This window comes from Meles meles, chromosome 21 (assembly GCF_922984935.1).
Source record: "Meles meles chromosome 21, mMelMel3.1 paternal haplotype, whole genome shotgun sequence".
NCBI classification, from domain to species: Eukaryota; Metazoa; Chordata; class Mammalia; order Carnivora; family Mustelidae; genus Meles; species Meles meles.
The window spans coordinates 17806792-17822295 of NC_060086.1; the positions used below are offsets into that span (position 1 = coordinate 17806792).

Below are 15504 nucleotides of genomic sequence, written 5' to 3' on the forward strand. Positions count from 1 at the left end.
TGAGGCTTAAGAGTGCTCACTATCCTTGAAATCAGTATTAATAACTGCAGCTTCACACGTTGAACAGCAATTGACAGTATATTGCAGTAGTAAAAAATTAAAAACTCTAATCATGTTCCCTTCCTATAAACATTAACAATTAACTGTATATCTTGAAATCAACCATATATACATACATACATATACAATATTCATATATATATTTAAAGATTTTATTTATTTATTTGGCACAGAGAGAGATCACAAGTAGGCATAGAGGCAGGCAGAGAAGAGGAGGAAGCAGGCTCCCTGCTGCGTGGAGAGCCCGATGCAGGGCTTTATCCCAGGACCCTGAGATCATGACCTGAGCCGAAGGCAGAGGTGTTAACCCACTGAGCCACCTAGGCAACCCTGTATTATTTTTTTAAAAGAGAGAGAGGAAGAAGACTGGATGGGTGGGATGGGCTAGTGGGAGAGGGAGAATCTTTTTTTTTTTAAAAGATTTTCTTGATTTATTTGACAGAGAGATCGCAAGTAGACTGAGAGGTAGGCAGAGAGAAGGGAGAAGCAGGCTCCCCACCAAGCAGAGAACATCATGTGGGGCTTGATTACAGGCCACTAAGATCAAGACCTGACCTGAAGGCAGAGGTTAAACCACTGAGCCACCCAGGCACTGGAGAGGGACAATCTTAAGCAGACTCCATGCTTAGTGTGGAGCCTGATTTGGGCTGAGATTGTGACCTGAGGCAAAATCAAGACTCCGATGCTTCACCAACTGAGCCACCCAGGAGGTCCCCCTATGAGCTCTCTTTTATCCCCTCCAGTAACCTCTAAATAGCCTTTGTTGGTATTAATTGCTCTAATATTACAACCACGATTTTTCTCCCCATGGATAATTAGCCCCTGGAATGGCAGGCACCAACTTCACAGAGCGCTATGTGATGACACACCCATTCTAGATTAGAAAACTACATTATGATAGAATACATAATGTTATATATGTTTTACCTTAACATAAAACATCTGCAATAGCTCCTTCTGTGGTTTCTATATTGTTGTGTATTACTCAATTTATGTAACATGAATGCTATTATTTAAAGAAAATAATAGTAGAGAATAGGTGTCAATTACTATAAGTAATGGTAGCACTAATTATGCAACAGTATGTGTTAAAAATAAGAAAAACAATGATTACTAGTAACCTTTTCACTTTATAATAGGTTTAGATTTACCAACAAACCAAATAGGAAGGACAGGACTGAACATTTCCATACACCTAACACAGTTTGCCAACTATTTTCCTTTTCTTTTATTTCCACTATAGTTCACATACAGTGTGATATTAGTTTCTGGAATACAACAGAGTGATTCAACACTTCCATGCATTCTCCAGGGCTCATCAGGACAAGGAGCTCCTTCATCCCCCTCACCTATTTCACCCATGCTGCCAACCATCGCTTTGTTGTCTGTCGTGAAAAGTCTGGATAAAAGACCTCAGACTGAGGCAGGAATCCATCAAAATCCTAGAGGAGAACACAGGTTCCAACCCCTTTGACCTCAGCCACAGAAACACTTTACAAGGCACATCTCCAAAGGCAAGCAAAACAAAAGCGAAAATGAACTTTTGGGACTTCGTCAAGATCAAAAGCTTCTACACAGCAAAAGAAAACCGTCAACAAAACAAAGGGGCAACCCACAAAATGAGAGAACTTATTTGCAAATGACACTACGAAGGGCTTATATCCAAGATCTATAAAGAGCTTCTCAAACTCAACACCCAGAAAACAAATAATCAAGTCAAAGAATGGGGAGAAGATGTGACCAGACACTTCTGCAAAGAAGACATACAAATCGCCAACAGACTCATGGAAAAATGTTCATCATCATTAGGCATCAGGGAGATTCGAACCAAAACCACATTGAGCTACCACCTTCCACCAGGTAGAATGGCAAAAACTGACAAGGTCAAGAAACAACAAGTGTTGGAGAAGTTGGGAGAAAGGAGAACCCTCTCACACTGTTGGTGGGAATGGAGGTTGGTGCAGCCAATTTGGAAAACAGTGTAGAGGTTCCTTAAAAAATGAAAAATAGAGGATATGATATTTCACACCAGGGCTGAACCTGTTCAAAAAATTACGTGTGGCCAAGTGATTCATGTTGGCTGGCTCACTTGTTCTCAGGATACCTCGTTTTTCTCTTCTTCCTCTTCATCCTCTTCAGCAGTAAGAGGACAATCAAATATTTCCAATTTAAAAAGACATTTCAAGACTGGAAGGATGTAGAGTGAGTTCAATGAGTTTCAGGCTGAAGGAAAAAGATGTGACCATGAGGTGGCAGTAACATTCAACCCCCTTTCCTAGGGGACTCACAGGTTTGCAAGAGGGGTGGCCCATTACCGTATTAATCTTTCCAATACTGGGGACATTGAACTGGGTACACATGTGCCTAAGTAATGCCTTTCTGCAGCCTGGCTCTGGGGGGCGGTGGTCTCTGCATCAGGGATTTAGAAGGCCAACAGTTGTTCAGGGTCTTTTAGAGCTGAAGGGTTAATCTGCATTGCTTGATTGATTCAATGACTTTATTTATGACAAGGAAATGTTGGTCACAGTTTCATGAGAAATGGAATTCAGGCAGGTAGTCAATACCTAAACATCTGCTCTCCAGGGTGATGTTTTTAAAAGACTGGATGTGTAGAAACTAAAACTGACTTATGCACCAGCCATAGGTCTTTAGCTCATGGGTTGCAGCCTGCCAATACACAGGAGCCATCATGGGCTCACTGATATCAAAGAACAGAAACAGAATCTGTCACAGTGAAGATATAATATTTCATCATGAAGGTTTTTTTTCAAAACAAAGTTCAAAAATTATGCAAACCCATAATTTATTTCATTTCATTTTGTAGCAAATAAAAATATTTTAAAATGGAAGAATATTTTGGGAGTGATTTAGATGTTTTGTGCAATAAACAATTTGCATCTTAGGGGATCACAAGAAAATATTGAAAGTCCAAACTCTGGAAGAATTCTGAACTTAGAGTATTATAGACTATTATAATTTCTATACGCCTATTCATAGAGTGATAATAAGATCTAGTCTTATTTGTATAACGAAATTCAAAAAGAATTTGTAATGCTACTACAACATTATGTGAGACCTAAAACACTATTGAGAATATTCAAAGAACAATGCTACCCCTTGGTTATTGATGGGAAAACAGAAACAGCCCATCAGTGAGGAAAAGCTTCAACTATAAGAGACGTCACATTAAGAATGTCATAAGGGTGCGCCTGCGAGTCTCAGGAGCACCTGCCTTCTGCTCTGCTGATTTCTCAGGATCCTGGGATCGAGTCCCATGTTGGGGTCCCCACTCAGTGTTCAGTCACCTTCTCCCTCTGCCTCTACCTCCCCCTCTTCACCACTGTACATGCATAAAATTGTTAAAAAAGAAAACAGAGAAAAGGAGATGAGGTAAAAGGCACGTTTTGAAGATATTATTGATGAGTTTCCTTCCAATGAAGACCGGAAAGGATAAATAAAACAATTCCCGTTTTCCTTGTAAATTTAACACTAAAAGAAGGAAAGTTTATGGTATCAGGTAACTGCCAAGTGTTCACTTGTTTTCCAACTACTGTAACGTTGTTGGAAACAATAAACACTGAAAAGTAATAAAAGCATAGTTCAGTACAGGACAGTCTGTGCTTTTACCTGGGTCACTGGGTCTAGCAGAACTCAGAGAGGGGATCCCAGCTCTTCCTTCTAGAAGGTCCTGAAGGTCAGCAGTTCCTGCATTCCTGTCCCAACACAATGTAGCTCCAGTTCCTCTGAAGCTCAGTCACGATTTCTCCCCAGAAGCAAGTCGGCATCGGTAACAAACCAACCACAGCATTTCTGATGTGGTTTCCCCTAACCTCTCAATCCAGAGACCCCAGAGTAAAATAGGGTCTTTTCCAATGCCCTCAGGGACAATGAGGTGGCCCAGCCATGACCCCAAACCCTGGAAGAGCCCCAATATGTAAGCACCTGTACTTCCCACCTACCAGCATGTCCTTGAGAAGCTTCCAGAGCCCCCTCCTCAGCACTCAGCCAACAAGGCATCTTCTCCGCCACACCTCGGGAGGCAAAATGTTGCTGCAAAGCCCCCACGATCTCCCTAGGGCATGTGGGGAACCGACTGGAAATACAACTCTGGCTCTCTGTCCCGGGGCAGTGAGTCTGGAGCTGGATCCCAGGGCAGCTACAGAAGCCCTTCCTGCTGTGTCCCCTTGGGTGCAAAAAGCCTATGGCCCGCCCTCTGCTGGCCATGGCTGCACACGCAGAGAACCCACCCCCTTTCTGTTGGAGGTGCACAGGTTCCCTCTGCTGGCCACCCTGGGAATCCCTGCAATGCTGCAAGTCATGGCATCTCAGAGGGTGCTGTCTCTCTCCCTGACAGATCCTGAGGCTCTACCCCACAACCCCATGCAAAAAGAGATGCGCCCACTTTCCAAGTGAAACGGCCTCTGCACAGCTCAGGGAAATCTGATGTCCAGGATTCCCACCTTCTCTGGTCCCAATGCTCAGAGCGCCTACCTAGACCTCCTCCACCATGGTCCATGCTCCACCTCCACACACCTAGACCAGCAACCACTTTTCATCCTTGAACTTCTTCTTTGTCTCTGCTTCTCTCTACCCTGTCTCCCTCACTTCTTCTCCCATGCTAGCACTTCCCCAATCCCCCTACCACTCCCTCAGTGTCTCACCCTGACAGTCTCTTTATCACTATGCAGACCCTCAGGCCTTCCACTCTGTGCAGCTCTGTCCAGGAACACCACAGGAAACAACCTCTCCTGTCTCCCCCTCTCTTCTGCCCTCATTCGGCCCAGGCCCTGCCACAGGGCGTGACAATCCTGTTTATAAAGGCTGTTCAGGCTGACCCTGACTGCTGCAGTGCAGTTACCAGCCGCTCCTGGGCAGCATGTGGACAGAATGACCTTGATACTTTGGTGGCCCAGCCATGACCTCAAAGCTGCTGGAGGACAGCTGTGTCCATGACCTGGGAAGAAGGAGGGCTTTGCAGGATGCAGCAGCTCTGCTGCAGAAGGGATTGGCAAAAAGGGCCTAAAAGCTGACAGAAGCATACCCCCAACTCCTCCTGCTGCTGAGGAAGGGATGGGTCTCCTGTCATTGACCTCTGCCCTCCCCATCCCTTAACAGGGAACTGTGGGAGGACTGTGGGGCATCATGGCACCAAGAAAATTGTCACCATCTGCTCCACTCAAGGCCCACCTGTAGTTTGGGGGCAACTGGTAAGGTGAAACCACTGCACAAAACCTGGATTAATGCTGGGCCTCCAGGTTCTCAGCGCCTCACCAGCTTCTCGGGGCCTCTCCAGACACCTCATTGTCTGCTGTCACAGCAGACCACTGCCTGGGGACAGCCACCTGTCTTGCTGATCACTAACCCCCTAAACTAGGAGGGTCCATGTGCTCAAGAGGATCTGTCACCGGAGTTAATACAAAAGCAGCGGATCTAAATTGAAGCTGGGCCCGCTCCCCAGAAGTATTCCTAGGGTCCCTTGCAGTAGAGGTACCATGAATGGTAATCTTGCTCTATCCTCCATCACTTCACGGCTGCCAGGGTGTTATCTGTGTCTGAAGGCTTCACCCTGTGCACTCGAACAAGAGGGACTGTAGGTCCTCCTGAAGGCAGACACTAACACAGAGACAGAACCGTGAATGGTTTATTGGGGGCATACCAGGAGAGACAAAGCACAGGGGAGAGGATGGGCAGGGAAAGCATTCAGACCACCAGGAAGAAAGCATTCCTATCTTTACTGAATATAAACTCATTGGAGGCCGGTTGTAGGAGGTCAAGGAACGCTTCAGATTACAAAATGATTAGCCTATAAGGCAAAAGGATTTGGGTTAGTACAATGGGATCTGCTGTTTTCCCAAATGCTCTCTGCCTCCCATAGTGTATCTGAGGCCTTGGCGGAACACTTGAGTATGTGGCCGCCTCTGTGTGTCTATATGTAATAGAAACTAATTGTCTTCACATCTCACATATAAATCAATGATTGTACCTGTTCTCTTAACTATCTTTTACTTCATTGTGGCAAGGACCCGAAATTTAATGGGAAAAGGGGCCTCTTTGCTTTATCTTTGAAATGACAATTGCCACTATCTGGACTGAGGTATTATTACACTCTTAGTGTATTTTGTGGACTTAAATGAACATATTTTGACGCTCATCAGCATGGAGCTATTTTAATTTAAACGTGAGAACAATGAATGGTCAGAGCCCAGACACTTTGCCATTTTTTTTTTCCTTATTGAGACAGAGACTGAGAAAGGACAAACTTGTGAGTGAAGAGGGAAGGGGGAGAAGGTGAGGGAGAGAGAGAATCCCAGACAGGCTCCACACTCAGCAGCGAGCCCAACCTGGAGCTCAATCTCAGAATCTCGAGATCATGACCTGAGCAGGAATCAAGATTCTGCTGCTTAACCAACTGAGCCGCCCAGGGGCTCCTGCAGGCTCTTTATGTACTTCAACTCCTACTGCTCTAGTGACCTCAGAATCCAGTATGCTCCCTCTATCACAAATTTTAAAAAAGCTGAGGCCCCGAGAAGGCCCCACTGAGAGCTGGTATTTGGGCTGAGAAATCAGGAACACAGGCAAATCCGCAGGACACTGGGACTGAAGTCCCGGGGGAGGTGCACAGCTGCAGGCAGGGCGGTGATGCAGATGCAGAGGCCTGGTGACAGGGCTCCAGCTAGAACGGCTTCTGGTCAACAAGGACTCCCCCACTAACACTCTGCCTCAGGCTAAGAGGAGGGCAGCCACTCTTCACTGATTCTCGGTCCTGTCTTCACTTTTTCTCACTGGGGGACATAATATCAGCCTGACAAGAATCCCTAAAGACCATGTTAAATTTCCCAAATCTCCACAAGTCTTTCACATGCTTCAGAGCCTTCAGAAATTCAGGGAAACAATGCTCTTCACAGACTCTTGAGTGAATGGCTTCATGGCAAAAATGACATTCTGAGACAAATAATGGCGTGATCCAGACTGTGTGAGTGAATACATGCAGCAGTCAGTGTAGACCATGCGGTGTCCTCACATTCACTCTCAAGCTGCTGGCCTGCTGGGAACGACCTCTCCCTCCCTGAGAGAAACCCAGGCTCTCCCTGAGCACCTCCAGGCTTCTCAGCACCCACAACCTCCTGTTTCTGTGTGACTCGGGGCTCCCTCCATTCTGGATACATCTCTGGTTCTTCCCTTATACGGAACACACCGTCTAAGTCCTTTCATCAGTGTGTCCCTCCCTTCGCTCAGACACACACCCTCAATTCCTCACATTAAGAGCAGGCCTCATCCCTCCCAGAGCACAGAGTGTCGTCTCTGTACCATGCACACATGCACACCTGCTGTGCTCAGCTTTCAGAGAAGGGCAGCTCTCTGTCACCACGAGGGACCTGCCAACCCCCCCCCCCAGTATGACTGGAAGACAAGGTCTATCAATTCTATCTACAGAACTACTGGATTAAAGTTACCATGTCCGTAGCGGCCTTCACTCCGTCATGACATGAGAGGCCTGTGGGCAGCACTGCTGGTCCTTGTGGAGGACGCTCCAGCATCCATATCTGACACATGCCATGGAAAGGACAGAAGCTTCTCCCCCTGGAAGTGACTGAGCAACATTCCAACGAACCCTCCACACCAGCCACCAGCATTGGCCACTGTTTCTCATTCTCACCTCCCAGTCCAGACAAGAGCATTTCCCACAAATTTCCAGAATGCAGAGGACAAGGGCAGACCCCTACACTAATGATCAATGAAGGGACCACAGCCCTGTGTCTGGCATTTACACAACTAAGGAAATGACAGCTCAAACTCTACACGCTGCAGTTGAAGTGAGAGGTGTTTCATCCCTCCCAGACCGACATATGCAGATGCTGGATGTGCACAATGTAAGAGACAGATGTCTGCCATTGTGCAACGGAGACACTTCCTTCCCAACAATGGCACTTGCCCACTGCTCAGTGTGTGCAAACAGCCAGGCACACACACATGTGTCCTGAGGAACTTCAGAATCTTACTGCGTCCCCAGCCCGGTTTCCCCTTGAATGTCAATCCTTGAGCACAAACGATGCCTTTGCTCCACCAACACAACCACAAGGTGAATATCTGGAAACAGAGATGCCTGTAAGCTCCCCACAAAGACGTGTCCCTTTGAACAGGAAACGACACCACACGTGGACCCCAGGAGATACCCAACAGACACAGGTCAGGACACTGTGCTGCCCAGAGAGGAACAGGACTCCAGAAACGGGTACAACTGAAAACGCCCCAGTATTTACTTGGTTCTTCTCTGGGACCTCCTTGGGCACGGGGCTGCTCTTGTCCCCTTGAGCACCACAGGCTTCTGAAAAGGAAGGAAGCACTAGAAGGGGTGGAGGTGGATTCAGACTGGTGATGACCACACAGAATTCAAGCTAACCCTCTCGCCCTGCCCCAGCCTATTCCCCTCTCCCTCTGGCGCGTCCTTCATGTTTCTCACAGGACTCCCCTGACCCCTGTGGAAGAAGGAGAGAACTGTCCCTCACCATCACGGATATGACCACTCTGCCAAGGGAACAGATGTTTCCAGAACTAATCTCTAATGCTGAACAACTGGGGCCTCCACACGTGAGAGTGATGTGAAGGTTGTGCTTCATCCAGCGCAGAGACCAAAACATCATGCCCACGTAGCACACCTGGGCAATGCTTCTATGTCTGTCCTCTGTGAAATGTCACTTTTCTTCTCCATGGCAGACACCTGCTGCCCAGTTCTGTACGGTGAACCAGACAGTCCATGAGATGGACGTCCGCCCAAAGTGGAGGAATGATACCATGTCCTCACTCGGGCTTATCATTGCATTGCAATGCCTTGTGGTACCACTTCTCCATCCCCTCCACCGACAAAAGTGGTTCAACTATGAATAAGCTTTACGACTCACGTCAGTTCAGATCATCTCACCATGTGGTGGAGGAACGAGGTGTGGCTGAGGCCCCCATGCCCACCACTGTGGAGATGGATGAGGAGGAGGGAAGCCTGGTACATTCTGCCCCATGTGGTAGGTCATACGGAGGGGCCCTGGGCAATGAGGAAACACTCTCACACCTCTACCGACCTGCAGAACAGACAAGAAAATATTTTAGTAAAACAGACAAAAGTTGCAACACAAGAAAAGGAACCAAAACAAAGAGGTGTCAGCACCCGGCTCCTTCTCCAATGCCACCTTCCAGGAGAGCTGCATCGTGCTAGAAAACGTTCATGCCCCTCCCAGCTGGTGCCAGTACAATTAGGGGGGAGAGGGCAATGGCTGTGACAGGAATAACCTGTCACCAAACATCACTTCCCATGTCTACCCAGCAAGAAGTACTGTCTTACAGATGAGAAAGGATCATTGCAAACTAGTAAAGCAGCACATTCCAGACATGGAGGCATCGACATCCAGGACAACACTTCCTCTTTCCTCCTCAGCCACGGTAGAAGATTTTGGTTTGGTCAGAATAGAGAGCATGTGACAAAATTGAATGACCTTTCTCCACAAAGTTTCCGAGCCACTTGAGGGGAATCGTTTGCTGGTAAGTCCCTGTCTCCACGCTGCCTTGCCTCCTGACAAAGGGGTCCTCTACACTCTACAGTTTCTGTCCATGGCCACAAAGACACTTCAGGAATTAGGGACTTGCGGTCTGACAGGGGCACTAGAAAAGTGTCTTCTGAGGAACATGATACTAAAAACCCTTATTTACATTCAGCAGCTGTGTTTGTCCTTTGTTTTTTTTTTTGTTTTTTTTTTTGAGATTTTATGTATTTGACAGACAGAGATCACAAGCATGCAGAGAGGCAGACAGAGGGAGGAATGGAAGCAGGCACTCCACTGAGCGGAGAGTCTGATATGGGGCTTGATTCCAGGACCTAGGATGGTGACCTGAGCCTAAGGCAGAGGCTTTAACCCACTGAGCCACACAGGTGCCCCCTGAGTTTGCCTTAAAACACAGTGATTTGGAAGTTTCAACCTACTGAGTTCCAGAGTAATTTTGTCCACGGGAAATGAAGATGGGAAGGCCATATAAGAGAATTCACAAAAGGGTATATGATTCCCGATGTAAAACTCCACATGTGTGATGAGAAAAGAAATCAGCTCACACACTAACTTAGGACCAAATGACCTGCTCCTGAAGCCCAGCTGAAGGGCTGGGAGGCACTGGTCACACAGGTAATCACTGACGTCCCCCTTCAGAACGTGTGAGCCAATGTGTGACTACGACAGTGCACCTGAGAGCTTTGACACTTCAAAATACTTGTAGAAAGGGTGTTAAGAGGGCTGGTTCTGCATGGCACGTTTTCCAGAAGAAGTAAAATGGGGATGACTCGTGAAACATGCCCTGAGAACCATTCCAGACTGCAAAGGAGACAGTATAAAATGCACAGAGAGTTTTCCCCAGTTTTCTTTTGTGAGGATTACCAGACCCATCTATCCCCAGCATGAGCACAACACCAGTGCACCTGAATGTAACCTAAAGGGAGTCGGGCCGGCCAGAGGACTTCACTGTGGAGGGAGGGGTCCTCCTCCCCCAGTTACTTCCCCAGTGTGCGCTGTGGGCAGGCAGGGGTGCACACACACGCACACGCATCTTCCCCACCACCACGTTCCAAGACAGTAGCATCGGTGCCAGAACGGCTACCCATCCCCTGTGTCTCCCCTAGAAACTGGGGTGAACAGATGCCATGGGGAAAACTACTGTCACCACATGTTAATATAGGTCTGCACCTCGACAGAGACAAGGAGTCTGCTGCCAAGGATAATCAACTCAGGAAAAAACTCCATTCAGTGGCCAAAATTAGCAAGACAGGAAACAATGTGTGTTGGAGAGGATGTGGAGAAAGGGGAACCCTCTTACACTGTTGGTGGGAATGCAAGTTGGTGCAGCCACTTTGGAGAACAGTGTGGAGATTCCTCAAGAAATTAAAAATAGAGCTTCCCTATGACCCTGCAATTGCACTAATGGGTATTTGCCCCAAAGATACAGATGTAGTGAAAAGAAGGGCCATCTGTACCCCAATGTTTATAGCAGCAATGGCCACGGTCGCCAAACTGTGGAAAGAACCCAAATGCCCTTCAATGGGTGAATGGATAAGGAAAATGTGGTCCACATACACGACGGAGTATTATGCCTCCCAACTTTTGCAGCAACATGGACGGGACTGGAAGAGATTATGCTGAGTGAAATAAGTCAAACAGAGAGAGTCAAGTATCATATGGTTTCACTTATTTGTGGAGCATAACACATAACATGGAGGACATGGGGAGATGGAAAGGAGAAGGGAATTGAGGGAAATTGGAAGGGGAGATGAACCATGAGAAACTATGGACTCTGAAAAACAACCTGAGGGTTTTGAATGGGCGGGGGATGGGAGGTTGGGGAACGAGGTGGTGGGTAATAGGGAGGGCACATATTGCATGGAGCATGGGTGTGGTGCAAAAATAATGAGTACTGTTACACTGAAAAGAAATTTAAAAATAATGGGAAAAAATCTGCATTCAGTACAGGCCAGTATCTATGTCTGGGACCACACTTCCCCCATCACGGCAAGCACATCATCTCCTTCTGTACATTGAGAACAGACACAATGAGAGGCCATGGGAAGCCTGCTGTCCACACTTCGAAGTGCAGCCAATCGTGGGTCAAGTGGCAGCCCACCAGCAACCCACCTGACCAGCTCTGCTTCCCTCCCTGACAAGGAGGTGTGCTATGCTGCACAAGGGCTGTCCATGGCTACAGACACCACTGAGGAAATAGGAGTGTCCAGAGTCCTGCAGAGGACCTGGAAGAGCACTTTCTGAGAGAAGCACGACCCCTAGAGTGAGTGAGACCAGCTCTATGATCCGTATCCCCAACATTCGGGCACTCCTTAGCTCAGGCACAGAGCAAATGCATAGTCCTTGGTGCTGAGAACCACTAACAGGCCGATTCAACATCCCCAAATGCAAACCGATGTGTCTGGAGAGTACATGCAATGCTCCCAGGATGGGTCAGGAGAGACGCTATGAGCTGGCACAGCCACCAGACCCCATCAGCACCCGCTCACGGGAGCACAACTGAAACACGTGTGAGGTGTGGGGCCTGCAGGGAGTCACCGGGATTCCCTCTTCGGCGATTCCCACTTTGGCCTCTTCGGGGCCGCTGCTCCAGGGGGCGTTTTCTATGACGCACCTGGAACCTGCCAGAGTTCACCATCATCTCACCCAGGGGCCAACTGGAGGGATTCCAGCTCACGTCTTCATCCATACAGATGGGACGCACGGGAGGTCACAGCTCACCTTCTCCACCAACACTCAAGCTGCCCTAAGCATGTGGCCCAAGTTTGAGGCAGTCCTGGCTTTTCCAATTTTCCATCTGTGAGGACCTCTGGAGACATCCACCCAGGTTAGCCTCCTGACACGAAAACCAAAAATGCTCCTGCTCCCGCAGGAAAGCAAACCACAAGGAGTCAGTCGGACTAGCCAACTTCACTGTGGAGTGAGATGTCATCCTCCCCGAGTTATTTATACACACACACAGACAGACACACACACACACATGCACGAGGCATCGTGTAGATGCTTAGAGGCATCTACAGCTTTGGAAGGAAGCACGAAATTGAAGATCTCTAACGGAGCGGCCCGGAGGCTCCTGGGTGAACAGCGTGCACTCTGAAAGGGATGATCGCAGGACACACGCAACAGTCACAAGGCCAGGACAGGGAGCTGTCCACACTGCAATCCTTTTCAGAAACGGACACAACTAAAAACGCCCACGGCACTTACCGTAGCCATCAATGGCTCCCATTGAGGGCTGGTGCTGCTGTTCATCCTGGGAACCAGTCTAGGTGCTGGATCAGACAAAGGTCAGAGGTTTATTGTGGTTTGCATGCCCTCCATGCCTTCCTTCAGCATCTTGCACTCTTTCCACACTTGGGTCCCTTATCAGATGGTTTCACCCGTGACTCAAGTGACTCCTTTGCAAAGAGAGACACCAGTCACTTGACTCTTGTGGGAGGCACTCCAGGGCCCTGGTTCCAGGGTTTCCGTAAGTAAACCATCACATGTGGACAGGTAGGGGAACAACTGGCTGGAAATCAACACTAAAATTGGGGTGCTCAACACACATCAGGCAAAATCACTTTTTCTTCATAGACTAAACATCTAAGTGAGAATATCCTTGCGTGGGTGCCATCCACAAACCCCCAACATGAACGGCCCACGTTCTCTTCTCAGGCCACAGGTGGATGGTTCATTTGTCCATCCTGCAGATGAGACCTAGCATGTGTGCCTGGCGAACAAATAAACATTTCAGGGAAGAAACAGACTTTGACATTTGTATAGTCACAAACAAAGAAAACATAGGCAGATTGAGCAATAAAGCTATGGCACTGCACCGATAACGTGAGAGGAGTAAAATATATTTCATTGCTGAATATGGTCTTATAGATTACAAATAAAACAAAAATATAGGAACCTCCATAACGAGTTAATAATTGCCCTTTTTCAAATAGTCTTTTTTTTTTTTTTTTTGCCAAGTCTTGACCACTGAGTCAAGGTGGGAAGGGCGCTCAGCTCCCACCTTCTCAGGCTCAGCTCTTCTGAAGGAGGTAGCAGGGGGGAAGGTGTGGATTGGTGTGAGCTCCACCTGTCACAGGGGCAAGTGTCCTGCTGCCTGGGGGCATATGAGGAAAGCACCCTCCTGTCACCCCTTCAGACAACCTGCAGGCTTGTGATTCTCTCCAGGACACACAGCGATCACCCACAGCAATGGGAAGGACACCATGTGGTTTCATAACAGAAATCAGGCTGCTGCATTTCACATTGTGCTCCCTACCTTGCCACACAAGCTTCTGCAACATAGGCCTTCCCGGCATCGGTTCACGCCTCATGGATCCCACAGGCAGCATTTCCCTTTCCATCATGCGTAGTCTTGAACACAGAAAAAGAATGGGCATCTCTAAGAATTACAACACCACGTCCTCTCCTAGGCACTAAACAGTATAGCCGTCACCTCTGAAACACCCGTAAAAATGCACGTCAAACTCTCACACCTGTATTTCAGGTAGGCGTTCTCCCTGCTCTGCTGCATCATCCTTGTTTCCCAATATCGAGCCTTCATCTGCGGGAGAAAAACACACCCACATTCAGTTGTGCCCGACTGTGCCCCAAACGAAGACGAGGAAAAAGAAAACACTTACCCAGTTAGCCAGAGCATTCCTCTCCTGAACTGCGATCTAAAAAAAGCCAACACACTGAAAGCCCATGTTCAGGGCTCTAAGGGCCACTACCATCACCTGCAGGGGGCACCAGGGGGTCAGTGTGTCGGACACAACTCAGGTTACCTTGTGATTGAAGGTGAGCTTGGACTTCTGCAGCTGATCTTGCATTTCTTCCACTTGTTGTCTGTGAGGGACAATTGTTTGCATCAGACAAAACCCAATACTGGGTGTGATTTTCAATCATCTGCCCACGTGGCCATCCTCCTCTGATCTGTCCCCTCATACAATGGATCCTGACACAGGAAACACTTTCAGCGGACTATCATTGGACAGTAGGATCAAAGCTATTGTTACAGCCTTTCCTTAATCGTTTTTCTTTGCCTGCAGGTTCAGATTGACATAATTTCCTTACCCGTTTTCAATCTTTCCCTCAGTTATCACATGACAAGTGTCTTTGGTCATGAAGCTCTATTCTCCTTTAACTCTGTCCTCGCCATGGTTCCCAGGGTTGCAAAGACCAGCGCCATCAGATGGCACTACCGTGCTTATGGCTAGGACTCATCCTAGGACTAACTGCTTTCCTCAAGACACCACCCCAAGGACACTGCAGTGGAGCCAGTTTCCACAGAGTCAGGCCAACACTGGGGATCAGGACGTGTTTAGTCATGTAATTGTTTTGCGCCTTATCTTTCTGTGTCTGTTAATTCTCTCTGGATACATCCTCTGAATTTTTGGATATATTACTTAATTGAGTCCTCAAAATGTACAAAGATTAAAAATCCAAAGGGAGGAAGGAGTCAAGATGGCGGAGAAGTAGCAGGCTGAGATGACATCAGGTAGCAGGGGATGAGCTAGACAGCTTGTCAGACCATTCCAAACACCTACAAATCCAACAGGAGATCGAAGAGAAGAAGAGCAACAATTCTAGAAACAGAAAATTGACCACTTTCTGAAAGGTAGGACCCACAGAGAAGTGAATCCAAAGCGACGGGAGGATAGACCGCGGGGGGAGGGGCCAGTCCTGGCAAGCGGCAGAGCAATGGAGCACAAAATCAGGACTTTTAAAAGTCTGCTCCATTGAGGGACATCGCTCCAGAGGCTAATCTGGGATGAAGCCCACGAGGGGACAGCGTGGCCCCAGGTTCCGCAGGGTCACAGAAGGATCAGCGGTGTCTGAGTGTCGCAGAACTCGCAGGTATTAGAGCAGGGAACCCGGCTACAGAGACAGAGCTGAGGAGTGAGCTCTCAAC

General features: G+C 47.9%; 1 protein-coding gene across 1 annotated transcript; it reads right to left on the bottom strand.

Annotated features, from left to right (window-relative positions):
- Window positions 1–5687: 5687 nt before the first annotated feature.
- On the bottom strand, window positions 5688–14422 carry LOC123934184 (transport and Golgi organization protein 1 homolog). Its single transcript, XM_045994187.1, has 8 exons — window positions 14378–14422; window positions 14234–14269; window positions 14087–14154; window positions 13870–13964; window positions 12819–12883; window positions 8981–9134; window positions 7515–7651; window positions 5688–5863 (listed from the first exon to the last, which is right to left on the bottom strand). The coding sequence occupies exons 1-8, from the start codon at window positions 14420–14422 to the stop codon at window positions 5843–5845; spliced, it is 621 nt and encodes a 206-aa protein (XP_045850143.1). The 3' UTR covers window positions 5688–5842.
- Between the last annotated feature and the right edge of the window lie 1082 nt (window positions 14423–15504).